The 16513-nt window shown below is 34.2% G+C and overlaps 1 protein-coding gene across 5 annotated transcripts in view; it reads left to right on the top strand.

Annotated features, from left to right (window-relative positions):
- Positions 1-16513, top strand: part of sfl (N-deacetylase and N-sulfotransferase sfl) — a 722911-nt gene that overhangs the window by 500663 nt on the left and 205735 nt on the right. For all 5 annotated transcript variants that reach the window (XM_075377448.1, XM_075377447.1, XM_075377449.1 and 2 more), the window contains one exon: positions 1292-1862. In XM_075377448.1, coding sequence (XP_075233563.1) covers positions 1651-1862 — 212 coding nt within the window. In that variant the 5' untranslated portion in view covers positions 1292-1650. The remainder of the gene's footprint in view (positions 1-1291; positions 1863-16513) is intronic.

Genomic DNA, 16513 nt, shown 5'->3' with positions numbered 1-16513 from the left:
ATTCATTCCTCGTTAAAATAAATATATAATTATTTAATATTTGAGTATTACGTAATTTTTGTAAATTCTATTAGCTTATTTTCTTTGTTACAATATTTTTTTTTTTATATAACTTATAATTATAATTTTTATAATTTTTTATCGTTCTAGTTTTTTTAACTTTACGATTAATTCGTGGTTGAACGAGGATTATCCTAAAGGTAACTGTACTTCGCCTAAGTTGCCGATTCAGTGTTTGGCGGAAAAGTAAATTTATTGCAGCCTAAATTTAAGCTGACTTTCACAAGATTTTTAATTAGTAACGTGCTGTTCCCGTTTGGGGTGAGGTTATCCTGATGTCCCTAGTAATTTAGAATATCGATAACCCCGTTACAAACAAGCAGGCCTAAGATACCGTTTAAAAAATGGGATTTTCACGTTTCCACCTTTCTTTTTGGGTTGATCATCTGTAGTACCGTCCATCCCTTTCAGTTACGCTTGATTTATGTTTTGTAACCGTCGATTCCGTTTTAAGGATATGCACCTCTTATAGAACTGCGCCTTTTTATCGGTTTGATTTCACTGGAGTTTTTTTCGCGAATGTAAACTTAAGAGTCCGGAAACTGTCAGATCCGATCGCTTTACAAATTGTGTATCCGGAAATTATTAAATCGTGATTTATCTTATGCATTTGTTGTTAAAATGCACTGTTCAGTCGAAGAAAAACAATTTTTCACCTTTGCTGTAATTATAAAAAAAAAGTTTTTAAGACGATCCTCTTTATTGAACGTACCTCAGGGAAAATTGTTAAAAATACAAATTAATTAATATTTACTCGGTTCTTAATATTTAAACATTTACATTTTGTATGTAATATCCTCGTAGCAAATTTACTGATCGTTGAAATAGAAATGCCGGGAAAACAGGCATCAAACCGGGAACTTTTGTCGTGTATTATCCACATTTATTTTACGTTTTTTTTTCTTATAAATTGTAACTAACAAAAAAAGGCATCACTTACCTCGTAAAGTATACTTATTATCTCTGTTAAAAGAAACAGAATTTAGATGTTTAGTTACGCACTTTCTAGTATCGTTACCGTGTTGATATTTTTAAACATCGATTAGGTTCTTAATGTGTGCTTCATGAAACGTACAGAGATATTAAAATAAACAGACCTTTATTTCTGTTTAGCGCGTTAAAATATTTCCAAACCGAGCGTCTTCGGACGGTAAGAAAATCGTATTGTATTATTAATATTGAATTGTGTAATCGTCGTTTTATATTTACGTTTTATTTTTTTCTGTTTCAGATGACGTTAATGTTTACTGTGAGTGAATAGTGGTGAGGGGCGCAACGTGATGCGCCCCGCGTGTCGATCGCATTCCCAAAATGGCTGGCAATCCGCCCCCTTTGTGGAAACACACAAAATGGCGCGCCGATTGCAAGATAGACAGATAGTGTTAAGGGTTTTGTGTATTTATTATTAAAATACACGTACACGCACTTTTAATATAATACGTGTGTATTTATTTATAATATATAATAAAAAAGTGTTAACGCGAGTTTTGAATGGTGTGTCGGTTGTGCGTGTGTGTAAATTATTTATATGATAATTATTTCGAGTGAACATTAATAGTGAGCGGATCGTAGTGCCGATGACCGGGGGCGATGGTTCGTATCCCCGATCGTGTATCACTGTTAGAAGTGCGAAGGGGAGGCGGCGGCAACGGTACCGTTTTGCTTTTGGGAAGGCATCAACGTCATAAGGCTTGTTGCCTTTTAAAACAAATTTCCGTCAAACGATGTGTCGCCGGCCTCCTGATACTCAGTTTGCTCTCCATCCTGTATTATACGCATTATCTCAGCTCACCTTTGGCCAGGTAATTTACATTTTATATTTTATAGCGTAGTTTTATTTAATAAATGCCGGTGTTTTTTTTATAAGTCTTTAATATTAAGAAAGAGCATTTGTTGTGTTTTGTTGCTTTCTTTTTTTTTGTGTGTGTTTTGGTCGCCTAACTCCGCTACTTTATTTATTTCCATTCAAATATATAAACACCGCAATGTTTATTTTTTAATCGGATATATTATACCGTCTTAATAACTTGGACACGGGCTATTCTGATGGGCCGGAGTAGTAGCGGTATGAAATTTTTAACGATAGTTTTAAGGAAAACATGATTGAAGAGTATCAATTACTCCCTCGCACGTTGCACGCCCTACTTAAATTAATATTTAAGTACCGTCTATTGTAATGCGTTCCACGAAATTTGATTTAATCTCCCGTAAAGCTTTTTCTTTAATGCAAGATTCCTTTTTAAATTGACAAAATTTTTTAATGCGTTTTCTTGAGCACGACTCGTTAATCATGCGGTCAATAAAATGTCTACCGATGTAAAATCTGATTGAGCTAACGTTAAGAAACAATAAAAAAAAACTAAAAAAAACAGATTGATAATTTCATAGCTAGATAACACTAGCCTTATTGCCTTTACAAAGCTTTTTTTTCCTTTAAGAAACAGAAAATTACATCCTTATATGCGTTGACAATTTGTAGGTAATTTTATTTTTTTCTTATCGTCGATTAGTATTGAATTTTATGGCATAATGTTATACATCATTCTGATATTGCATTTCCGCATTCAGAAAGTTTTAGCTAGTGATTTCGACCGTTTTAAATTGCCGTTTTTACGTAAGCTATTCGACATTTAAAAGAATATTAAACAATATATTCGTATGATAATAGATAAAACCGCAATAAAAAAAATAATAAATAAAATTAAAACTTTTTTATTGTTACCTAAATTACAGAATTTGGCCCCGATTGAAGGATTATTAAGTTGTCGGTTGTTGCTTTTAATTTGTATCGACTTCATGAAATTTAAATTTGAAAAAGGAAGCCTAAGCGTTAGGCTGAACCGTTATTTTTATGCTAAATTGCATGTTAAATTATCTTCCTCGTTCATCCCCTTTATAAATCAGCATGTAAAATTCAGTTACAAAAAAACTGAAAACGCTGCATAAAACGGACCTTCATGACTACGCTGATTATATTTTTTATTCCTTTGTCGTTCTGGTTTTAATTTTTGTCATAATTTTTTCGATTTAAATATTTAATTTCATTAATTTTTTTTTAACATTATCGTTTATTTTCTTATATTTGTGTGTACTTTTGAAGTTAAGGTTTCAAATCTTGTTATTCAAAGAAAAAAAATAGAGCTACTACTAAACAAAATCTCTGTATTTTAAATTGATCGCATCTCGAGGAATCGGTTCTGACTAGAATAAAACCAGAATGGCGATTGTAAATTCGTTTATAAAAATAACGAAACCTGAAAAACTCTTTCGAGGGAGTAATATTAAAAATACGTTTCGGGTTAGTCTGGTGGTGAACTCGTCATCGCAAATCAGGCGATTTTAAAGTCGAGAGTTCTAAGGTTCAAATCCTACTAAAGACGGTTACTTTTATACGGATTTGAATTCTTGAATACTAGATCGTGGATACTGATGTTCTTTAGTATTAGGTTTCAACTAACCATACATATCTGGAACGGTCGACTTGAAACGGTACAATACTAAACTTCATTTACATTCATACATATGGTCGCGTGTTCGTGGCTCGATCAGGATATTGAGAGATTGACAATTGGAAATGTTTATATAATTACAATTTATCAGTTAAAGAACATAACTAAAACAAGACACATCAATAATAATAACAATAGTAATAATAATAAGCGACAATAATAAACAACTCACAATAATAATTACAGTAACAAATAAACAAATATTGATCGTAGTAATCACAACCACAAAAACAATAATAATAATAATAATAAATGTAAATATTAATAAACTGTGATTACATGCAAAACAGAATTTAAAATAATCGTCAGGATTTATTCATAGGTAGATAATTAATGAAAACCAGAATTCAGTCGCATTGACAAAAGACATTAGCATGATCGCTAATAACACTTTTAACCACTAGTCTTGTGTTAACAACAGTAGTACAATAGATAAGTACAGGGTGTCCCATATAAAACGCAACCCATCAATCACTCATCCATGAAATTTCAAAAGTCAAGATTACTCCCATACTCGTTACTGAAATGGACTCGTCCAACATCTGAACATCGCGGCGACGCAGTAGAACACTACCGATAGTAACAACAATGCGATCATAACGTTCAGTGTATCGCTAGAGACAAGATCAAGATGGTGTTTTCGCTAGATGAACGTGTTTTCATTGTCGAGTCGTACTTCAGTACGAAATCAGCGGTTGCAGTGCAAGATTTGTTTCGCCATAAGTACCCGGATAAACCGGCTCCTAACAAAACATCAGTATTAAGGTTAGTCGCAAAATTTAGAGAGACCGGTTCTGTTAATAACAAGGAACACAAAAGATCTGCGTCGGTGTTGAATACAGATACAGTCACTGAAATTAAAGACCGATTACTGGGCTCGCCAAATAAATCGATCAGACGTTTGTGTGCTGAAATTAAATTGTCTAAATCACTGTTCATCGGGCGACCAAACGATTACAATTACGACCTTATCGCATTCGAACGGTTCATCGACTTCTTGAGCCCGCAAAGAAAAACGGCTACAATATTGTTAACGGTTCGGTCGATTTCTGCGCGAGGGAATTAATGTTACGGATTCGTTATTTTTCACAGATGAAACACGGTTTCATTTCTATGGCTACGTAATCAGCCAAAACAGTAGAATTTGGAGCGCTGAAAATCCCCACGTTTATCACGAAAAACAATTACACCCGCAGAATTGGGCGTGTGGTGCGCGATATCGCGGAAGAAAATAATAGGTCCTATTTTTTTACACCATTAATGCAGATCGATATCAGGATATTTTATTTCAGTTCATCGCACTCTTGGAAGAGGAAGACAGACACTGCCGGCTACAACATGACGGTGTGACATCGTACTACGCGGGCTCAACTTCTGATTTCGTCGAGGAATTCTTCGGTAATCGTGTTATCGGTCGAGGCTTGTGGCCACCAAGATCTTCAGATTTGACTGCGGCGGATTTTTTTCTACGGGGTTACTTCAAAGAAAAAGCCTACAGCAACAAACCACGAACACTTGAACGATTGAAAGTCAATATTGAACAAGCCGTATTAAATATCCAGCCACAAACTTTGAAAAAAGTTGCAAGTAAAAAGAATTGAAACTTGTATTGAAGAAGATGGCGGCCACTTCCTACATTTACTCTAAATGTAAGGTAATGGATGGTAATAATAAAAATTACATTTACATTTACACATGCTTTTTTATTATTTCAATACCTACCGATATAAGGTTGGGTTGCGTTTTATATGGGACACCTTGTATAACGTTCTTTCACTGCAGATATCTTTGCTGTTCACAAATAAAACTACCCTAATAGTTTATGAATGAAATTTAGTACATTATGTCTTTCACTTATAATTTTAACAGTAACTCGCCGAACCATTTCCTGTTTTCATGTACTAGAAACTTGTGACGTCACCGACGTGACGTCACTTGTGCGTCGAAGTCTCATAATAACTCGTCTAGCACTCTCGCAGACTCTTCCCGTAGATTGACATCATAACGTCTCGCTTAGATTGACTTCGCAGAAATAATTTCAACTGGTCTTCCCGGAATATTTATACTCTTACCTTGTTTTCCTGCTGGACCAGACCCAATTCGAAGCGTCAGAATGATCGTCCGCCCCCTCATATTTTCCCATGAAAATCGAAATCTTGGTCCGGTAATTCTTCTCGCGGAACAACATCGGTTTAAGCGTATTAGCGGAAAGTATTACATAAGACGATTGTTATCTTTACTAAAAGGGTTTCTTTTTAGCCCCTTTGTGTATTCCTCCCGTTATTATATTTTCCTCTACTTTGATCCGTTACTCGGGGCCGTTTTACCGGTCTTGTTACAATATCATTCTTATTCGTTCTCCGAAATAATACCTTACGGTGGTTCCGGAGGCTAAACAGAAAGAAAAAGGAACTCACAATCGTTTACATCGAAAGAAGCCGCACATTTTCTGTATTATATCAACATTCATAAATGCGACGGCGTCAACGTACATATCTTTTTCCCTCGATACGTTCTTTCAAATCGCTTTGGAAAGAATTGTTCACTTTTTTACGTAATGAATCCTAAAATACACATTTCAAATCGTGTTCCGTGTAAGTCGAGCGACGTTCGTACTCGTAAAACGAGAAAGTTTTATATACTCGATGTAATTTCCAAGCGTCACCGGGCGTGAAATTCTTCCGACTTTGATAGAGTCACTCTTTCGTTTCATTAATTATTGTGAATCGCGGTTATTAATTTCTATATTCGATAAAATGTTTAAAATGAAGCGGTGTGCATAGATTGGTAATTAGTCGCTAATAATTACAAACAGCATGCTGACACTACATTTTGATTTAAATTCAACGTTTCAGGTGTATTAGAGCTTGTATTTTCTTTGTTTTGTTTTTACGACGTTATTGTATGAAACGTTCGTTTCTAATTAATTGTTAACAAAACGTTTCTATATGTGCAACGAAACACCCGAAATGTTAACAATGTTTATCGTGTAGTTTATAAATGATTTATACATCTGTGGTTTATTTTATTTGTTTTCTTTAAAGAAAGACCGTGTATTTATTTCTGTACACAAAATCTCGTTGTTCATTTTATCTCTATGCTTTTAAATTTTTTTGTATCGTTGTTAAATATTACTAATTAACTGAAATTTTTGGAATTTTTTAAAAATTGTTATTTAATTAATAATAAATGTTTATATTAAGAACTATACCGCTTTTCTTAATTACGAGTATCAATATTATTTCCTTATAAATTGTGTGATTCATTTAAAATGAATCTGTAGGGGATTTAATCCGCTGTATTATTGGTATTAATAATATGTTTATTTTTACGAATTAATGATTGTAGATTTTTTTATTCGTTTTTGCAGCGGCCGAAATATTCAGGAAAGTTATCTTTTTAATGCAAATTTTATAAAGTAACAGATATTATTTTTCGCGGACTACTATTAAAGGTTCCAAAATTGATAACGAGTTTTATTTACCTTTTGTAAAATGTAAGTTTAATGCGAGAGTTAAAGTTAAAAGATGTTGTATATTTCAGGCTTAGATTATAATATTCGTTGTAAATTTTTCCAAGCGTTTTGTTTATTCGCGATCTGGTTTTTTTATGTAATAACTGTACACAGTTTTTTTTTTAATATTTTGATATTTTTGCTGGCGGCTTACACATAAAAATACGCTAATCTAATTATATTTTATTTACGAGATAAAAAATATTTTAATATTAAAATCTATTTTAAGAGTTTATTAAATTTGTATAAAAGTCGTTCACTTCTTGATTAATTTTGTTTTCGATTGGTGATTTATACTTTTTAGTATTTCAATTAAAAGCGATCTGATTTAGCTTATCTGCAATTTTTTATTCAAACATTATCCGTTTTTTGCGTAGGTAGTGTCCTGTTATTAACTCCTTTCCATCGGTGACATCATTTAACGCATTGAAAATAAATATGCTGCCGTTTTACATTACATACCTTTGGTTTTCCTGCACGGTATGCAAATATTTCGTTAATATTTTAATTAATATTTGTTACGTAAGCTGTATTTTGAAGCGAACAAATATCATATATTATTTGATAGAATATTTAGCGTTAATAATAGCGACGGAAGGAATTTATAAATTACATTATGTATTTACATTTGAAATTACATTTGTATTTTTATTTCTGCGGAATACACATTTAGCGTAGAATTATAATACTTAACGATTTTAAGAGCGTGTAAGTTCATTTGTGTGCTTGTATGCGCGCCTATATAAGAGGGTCGTCCAATAATTAAAGGGACAAATGACTACAGCGGAAAAGCTATTTAATACAAAAAATGTAACTGCCCGCGTTAAAATTGGCACTCCTGAAATATAAAATATCAGCTGTTCGAAATTAATTTCCATTATAATATCTTTATTTAAAAAAATGTCGGCTCCATTTAAAACGTATACCGTGGAAGAACAGCGAGTTGAGAAAAGATTTTTAATTTTCTGGGAATGTAAAAACATGCAAAATTCACTCCCAGATGTTAAAACTGTATTAAAAAGTACGTAAAACTTTTATAAACTGAAAGGTTTAATTCAAGCAAAACAAGAGTCGCCGATTTTCGTCGTAGCGGAAGACCTGTGAAAATTTCGACTGATGCTGTTAAAAATCGTATTATAAACGTATCGGGGAGGATAGACGCATAAAAAGTTTCTGAAATAGCTGAAATTTGTAATGCGCGTATCGGCACTATCCGTTGTATTTTCCACGATATGCTTAACAACCGTAAAACATGTTCGGGTGAGGTTCCGAGACGGTCGACTCGGAACAAAAAGACAACCGAATTTCCATTTTTATACAACTTAAACGACAGTTTTTAGCGGAAAGTAATGCTTTTAATATAATTTGTTCGAGTAAATTTTAATTTATCATTTTGAGTCGGAATCCAAACGTTAGAGTATGGCATGAGACGTCAGAATTCAACCGCCAGGAAAAAAATCAAAACGCTAGCCGGTAAAGCGATACTAACGGTATTTTGGAACTATGAAGGCCCAATCTGTTACTTTTTTTTTGAAAAATAACAAAATATACAGCGATTACTGTTGTGAAATGTTAGAAAATATAGCTCGCAGTAAGGAGGAAAGTTCCCGGTTATCTCTCAAAAGGCGTAATTTTTCTGCATGAAAACGCCCGCTTTCATACGCTCAAAAAGACGGATAGAGCTGTTCAAAAATCTATTCGGGAAGTGTTGCATCCGCCTTACAGTTACGATCTCCCACTATCTGAGACTTGTTTTTTGATTGGTCTGTTCAAAATATTTACGTGAGATGAGTTCGACGACATTCAGCGGTCAGCAATGCGGTACAAGATCGACTCGATATAGAGTCGAACACTTGTTCGCTACTTTAATAAGAAAATTCACGGGGTGAAGGGACAAGTACCTAAATGTAGCCGGATATTTTGACGAGTACCCTTTTGTTTCATTTCATTGAATAAATAATTTTTCTAGTTATTTATCTTTTTAATTATTTACCGACCCTCGTACGAGTTTGTTAGCAGATTGTCCTTTTAAAAAATTTAACAAAACATATATTATCTATTATTGTCGTTTTTGTTGTCACTTTCACAATTTTTTTTAATTTTTGCAAAAACATTCTGTAAAAAAACCGCATTTGAAAATAAATAATAATGCTGTTTAAATACACTTTAAATTTCAACGTTTTGGAAGTTTGCACCGACTTAAAAAGATATGTGTTTATAGTTAATTTCTTTAATAGTAACTAGCTTGAAATTTTACGAAGAATTTAACATTTTTCTATGTATTTATTTTTCCCCTCCTTCATCAATCAAACGAAAATGGTGTAATGCAAATCGTTTTACAATAATATTTATTATCATATTTTTACGATTTCAATAATACTTTATTTTAATGTAATATTTTCTATATTATTGAATTATTATAATTTATTGCGCTATAACATTTATAAAATTATTCCGGGTGAGATCGTATTTTTAATCTACAGCGATTCCAAGAATCTTTGCAGGAACTTTATTTTCGAACAGATTTGAATAAATAAGGAGCCATTCATTTTCTACGTCGTAAAACGCTTAACATTTTTTGTAATAACATTTAAATAAACTGGTGGTAGCAAAGATATTAACGATTAAAAATTTGACGTGGCCGCCGGTTTCAAATAATTGAAAATAAGAAACGCAGAAATCAGGTTCATTATTATTATACGAGTAAACTGTAGGTACCTTAATAGTATTCGAAATTTCAGCTCTGTACATTGATTAACCGTTCCTGTTAAATAAATTTTTTTATGTTAAACATATAAAATGGCGGATATCCGGCAAACTTGCGGACGCATGTTGATATAAAGGTTTTTCTTTATTTCGATGTGGAACCATCCCTTGAATTCGTGAAACGGTTTTTATAAACACTCTGTATAATGCATCTAAGGTACCAACTGCCTTGCCAGAGTTAGTTTCTCCTGAGATGTCAATATTTACGTTGAGCAGAATGTAGATGGCGCTTTTGGGCTAGGTAATAAAAGTGACAGGAAACCTTTTCAACTTCTCTCCTTTCTTAATAAGTCTGCATGTTTGTTACTCTTTTGTAATATCCTGTGCTGTGCATTCTAATGGTGATTTTTTTTTTTTTTTTTATAAGTCGCCTACAACCTGAACTGTTTTGGAACGTAATATAGCATTATGTGAAACTTACGAGCTACATTTACCAGTATTTCGGTTTTAGGCGCGATAAAAAATATATAGAAAATGAAAAACGTTTTATTTTAGATTGTCATTGGTAAAAAAAAAGTGGTTTGTGGGTTCATATTTAAAATATACCTGTTCTATTCTCCACGACCTAAGTTACAAAAACATGTGTCGATGGCTTATGCTACGTATCATTAATAATTATGATAATTTTTTTTATATTTAAGTAACTGCTAGTCGATTTTTGTATTTATGTAGATTTCATAAGAAAGCTACCTATTGTAATAGGTACGATGATTCGACTTCCGGAAAATTTCGACTTATCTTAGCGTTTCACATTCCCCAGACCCCAAAACCACCGACATTTCAAAAGTTTATATATACATATATATATATATATATTTCACTTTCTTGTGGACATGATAACTGCCGTATCACTTACGCCGATCGCTTTCAAGTTGATACATAAAATATAACGACCCAAAATCTCGGTCGAGTTCGTTAATGGGCAAAATCGGACCATTGATGGGAGGGCGGTTTCGAAAAATTAAAATATCGCTGTAACATTCTTATTAAGTAAAATATCGAATTCGTTTAAAGTTCCTACTGTTCTTTGGATAAGAGCCTAAAAATTTTAAGGGACTAAATCTTTTTTATCCTCTACTTAGCACCGGGAAATGGGGGCCTTTTTTTGAAAAAAATCGCTATAACTTTCTTATTAAGTGAAATATTAAATTCGTTTTAAGTTCCTACTATTCTTTGGTTAACTGCCTAAAATCTATTTAAGTAAAGTTTCTTGTGGCCGAGGGGGTTGAAAAGAGATGTTTCGAAGACAAAAAATAATTCCTCCCTTAATAGGCACAATATCGAATCGGTTTAAAGTGGTTGTGAGTCCTCGTAACATTACCGAAAACCTTTGTAACGATTTTTGATTCAACCATTCCTTAGGGGAAGGGGTGACCAAACTTCTGCTGGAATTGTAAGAAGATGGGGCTTCTCGTATGCTAAACATGTGAAATTTTTTTTCTCAAACGCAACCGTTGTCGTATTGAGTAAATTTAAAGTTTTTCTTAACTTTAAAGTGGAAATATTTTTTATCCCCTACTTAGCACAGGTGAAATCTACCTCCGCCTTCTGGCGTGCCGAAAGGGATTTTTTTTTTGTTTCATTACAGTATACGCTCGATGAAATTCCTTTAGTTTTGTAACTTAAATGCAAGGTAGGTTGGGCCTGTAGTTAACAGAAAATGTATGATGTTTGTGTGTATTGTGGAATTGCGGTCTGTGGACCTGTAAACTTGAAAGAGGTAGATGTCTGTATACCTTTTCGGCTGACCGCTACAAAGGATGAAAATTTGCATACCAGCTCTCAACTGCTTTTATTTTCTTTTGTCTGTAATTGTTGGTAAGAATAAAGGTTTAATTTATTTTAATGTTGCGTCGCGTATTGTATAATAACAACTTCTCTTTTGTGCCGGTTATTTTTTTAATTTAATGTAATTTTTTGGCGATTTTTCGATTAAAAAAATAATATTTTTAAGATTTTTGATAATATAACTAACTTACGAACTACAAAACCGCAAAATGTATTTAGAAAGATAAAAATTAAACGGTTAATCTACTAACCGTATCCTGGTCTCGTCCTCCGAATAGGTGAATTGATCGTCAAGTTTTTCATATGGTACCCAGCCTACGTTTGAACCAGGACCAACAGTTTCTTTCACAATGTTCTTAATCGGATATGCCGTTTATACGTGATGCGATTGCAAAAAGGAATGATTTTAAACATATAGGTTTAGTCTTGATAGATAAGTTGTCAGGCGGAAACACTCTTTATTTTAGTTATATATATTTACATATATTCATTTTTCTCGCACTATAAGTAATAATAACTGAATAATTGGTTTTCTGATGTGCTTTATTATATTTGTCGCCGAAACTAATTCTTTGTTTTCACGTAATGTATGTATTTGTCGGAAAATTTGTTTCCTTTACTAGACGTTCTGTTATTTGTGGTAATGGTGATGTCGTCTCGTTATTTTATATTTCTGTTCGTATTTTCGAATATTTTTATTTTCTTTTCGGTGTTATATTAATATAATATTTTTTCACACCCGAATTCTGGCAAAATACAAGTAGAAATACAATAAATAACGGTATATCATATATGACCATAAATAACAGAACCTCGATACAGCCTGTGACAAAAGCTGTCCGACAGAATATTACGTGAAAAGGACGAAGAAACAAATATGTCAACTATATAAGCAATTATTAAACAATCGAGCAATTTTAAAATAAATGCTGAATATTATTTGTAAAATGAAGTAAAATATTCGTTTCCCTTGTCTTTAATTTAATTCTTTAAGATACCATCCATGTAACATTTAATTTAAAAGATCTTACAGAAAAAAATTGAAATTAAATAAAAATATCGTAAAAATTGGCCTAAAAACGTGAAAAAAGGCTAATGCAGTTTGATTTGCTGCTCACTGTCACCATCCTTTCTCTGTTCCTCTACCCCACCCACATTGTCTCCCCCGTCTCTCTCTCAAGTGTGTGTGTGTGTGTGTGTGTGTGTGTGTGTGTGTGTCTTTGTTTGTATTTGAATGCTAGCGTACGATACTGGTGTTCTTTGAGGTTAGGTTTAATCTAACCACACATCTCATGAGTGGTCGAACTGAGTCTGTTCCATATTACATGTTTACCGGTACATTTATACATTTATACAAACTGGTGTGTAATATTTATGAAAAAGGGGAAATTTCCGTCAGACTTCAAAAAAAGTGTTATAGTAATGATACCAAAGAAATCAGGGGCAGATAAATGTGAAGAATACAGAACAATTAGTTTAACTAGTCATGCATCAAAAATCTTAACTAGAATTCTATACAGAAGAATTGAGAGGAGAGTGGAGGAAGTGTTAGGAGAAGACCAATTTGGTTTCAGGAAAAGTATAGGGACAAGGGAAGCAATTTTAGGCCTCAGATTAATAGTAGAAGGAAGATTAAAGAAAAACAAACCAACATACTTGGCGTTTATAGACCTAGAAAAGGCTTTCGATAACGTAGATTGGAATAAAATGTTCAGCATTTAAAAAAAATTAGGGTTCAAATACAGAGATAGAAGAACAATTGCTAACATGTACAGGAACCAAACAGCAACAGTAGCAATTGAAGAACATAAGAAAGAAGCCATAATAAGAAAGGGAGTCCGACAAGGATGTTCTCTATCTCCGTTACTTTTTAATCTTTACATGGAACTAGCAGTTAATGATGTTAAAGAACAATTTAGATTCGGAGTAACAGTACAAGGTGAAAAGATAAAGATGCTACGATTTGCTGATGATATAGTAATTCTAGCCGAGAATAAAAAGGATTTAGAAGAAACAATGAACGGCATAGATGAAGTCCTACGCAAGAACTATCGCGTGAAAATAAACAAGAACAAAACAAAAGTAATGAAATGTAGTAGAAATAACAAAGATGGACCGCTGAATGTGAAAATAGGAGGAGAAAAGATTATGGAGGTAGAAGAATTTTCTTATTTGGGAAGTAGAATTACTAAAGATGGACAAAGCAGGAGCGATATAAAATGCCGAATAGCACAAGCTAAACGAGCATTCAGTAAGAAATATAAGTTGTTTACATCAAAAATTAATTTAAATGTCAGGAAAAGATTTTTGAAAGTGTATGTTTGGAGTGTCGCTTTATATGGAAGTGAAACTTGGACAATCGGAGTATCTGAGAAGAAAAGATTAGAAGCTTTTGAAATGCGGTGCTATAGGAGAATGTTAAAAATCAGATGGGTGGATAAAGTGACAAATGAGGAGGTATTGCGGCAAATAGATGAAGAAAGTAGCATTTGGAAAAATATAGTTAAAAGAAGAAACAGACTTATAGGCCACATACTAAGGCATCCTGGAATAGTCGCTTTAATTTTGGAAGGACAGGTAGAAGGGAAAAATTGTGTAGGCAGGCCACGTTTGGAATATGTAAAACAAATTGTTAGGGATGTAGGATGTAGAGGGTATACTGAAATGAAACGACTAGCACTAGATAGGGAATCTTGGAGAGCTGCATCAAACCAGTCAAAGGACTGAAGACAAAAAAAAAAACCGGTACATTTATCCTTACATTCTGTAGTACGTGAAGCTATGTCAGGCATGGAAAGTCAATAGCGGTAATTGCATTTGCCTAAACATGTACACACACACACACACACATATATATATATATATATATATATATATATATATATATATAGTATGTCTGAAAAGTTTCCGAACTAAATTAAATAAAAATACAGATTTAAAGATAAACGAATTTACTCACATCAGTCCTCCACATAGAACCCTCCTCTAGTTATACACTCGTTGCAGCGCGGGTAGAGCACGTCAAACGCTCTGGAGATTCACTTTGTGAATTCGCCTTCAACTGTTCGGTGCAAGCCCTTTGGATGGTCGGAACGTCGACCTAAAAGCGGCCTTTCATCTTCAAGTTGAGCTAAGTTGGATGAATAGGGCGGGTGGGATAAGACGGTGATTTGATTTGGGGCGCAATAACGAATTAAAACTATCGCCATGTACGCCGAGGCATTGTCGTGCAACAGAGTCCAACTGCCCGGATCCCGATACTCGGGCCGGATTCGATGATCGGGATACATCAGGCGTTTCATTACTTCCAAATAGAATTCAGAATTCACAGTTTGACCAGTCGGAACAGTTTGACCAGTTCTGCGCGCACTTTCGCAACGTTTTTGTCGTGAACAGATGTTGATTGCCACCCGCTTCGTTTGTCGTCATCCAACCACGGTTAAACAGCTTCCACCACGTGTATGTTGTAGTTGGAGATGCGGTTTCATCACCGAATGCTTGCTGCACCGTAGAAAATAAGTTTCAACGAAAGACTTTTGAAGCGGAACACAAAATCTTATCGCGCTTCTCTGTTCCATGTCGCGAAGACTCCATGATGGAACCGAGTGGTGGTGCGGGATTTTCCGCGGCTCCTGCGCGAACCGAAATGAGGTTACGTTCCCCTTGTTAGGCGACCTAAATTGGTCGACTTACTTGAGTGCAGCTCTGAATTTCTATGTTGCGTAAAACATAATTTTGACTGGTTGAGAGTAGTCACTGATTTAACTTTAAATTCGTTCGTTTTGTGAAGCATTCAGTCACGAACGTTGCTGTCAAATGTCGATTAGGCGTTGGGTTCGCGCTTCCGCGTTTTTGGTCAGTTAGTTTGAGAGAATCATGTTAGGTTGGATGTGAAGATGTCCGTTTGAGGCCTACGTGAAGGCAAAATTTGATATGTATTATTTTACTGATGAAAATGTCTGCCGAGGCATTTACATCGGTGACATCCCGACCGAGGCCTGGCTGATGATTGTGAGATCAGTTAGAGGGTCTAAAGACGAGCTCCGATAAAACCCCTCAGGGCTTGGAAGAGAGGGGGTGGTGTGGCGACCGGTTACGACACAAATGGGTGCCTTCCCCCTACGGGGTTGTGATGTTCCATGTCGCGAGCTCGCACAAGGTCACATGAGCACAACGTATGCGGGTGTATATAACTCGAGACTGGAGTGACGAAACGTGATGAAAGTTTGTACACACGCTCATCAGACATCATACTACATAGTTCCTTGGTTTTCCGAGAGATGGCGGTACTTGCATAGACTTCAGAAATTTAGTTCGGGAACTTTTCAGACATATACACTGCGTATAGATATATATACACGTAGAAATGTAGTGTGGAACGTATGGTTTGACGTATTTTTCTAACTTTGTAATCCAACAAATTCATTCAAATGTAGATGCATTTCATTCTGACTACTGAATCAGGGGGGGGTCGGCTTTACAATTGTTGTTCAGATTAGATTAAACAGTACTTTTTACTGTATGTATTATATATGTTAACGATTTTCTTTCTTTATAGGATCATCCATCGGATTTTATCGCTTAAAATAAGAACTCAAGGGAGATAAAAAAAGAACAGGACGAAGAACTTTTCAATTGAGGTTTGATTTTAGAAAGAATAATTTAGGTCGGCCGGCGGATGACGTAATACTTGAAAATTAAATTATTTTTAGAAGACTTTCTATCGCATAACGGTTTGAGATTCATTTTTAAAACGCGGAATAAAAAATTCAATAAACGAGTGACGTATGATACGATCTCATTCGATTCGTTTTGTTGGATTTTATTCCATTTGCCTTTACATTCGGCACCGTGGTTGTTTGTCAGTATTTTATCA

Source organism: Lycorma delicatula, chromosome 10 (genome assembly GCF_047948215.1).
Source record: "Lycorma delicatula isolate Av1 chromosome 10, ASM4794821v1, whole genome shotgun sequence".
Lineage (NCBI taxonomy): Eukaryota > Metazoa > Arthropoda > Insecta > Hemiptera > Fulgoridae > Lycorma > Lycorma delicatula.
This window is presented reverse-complemented; position numbering and strand designations above follow the sequence as displayed.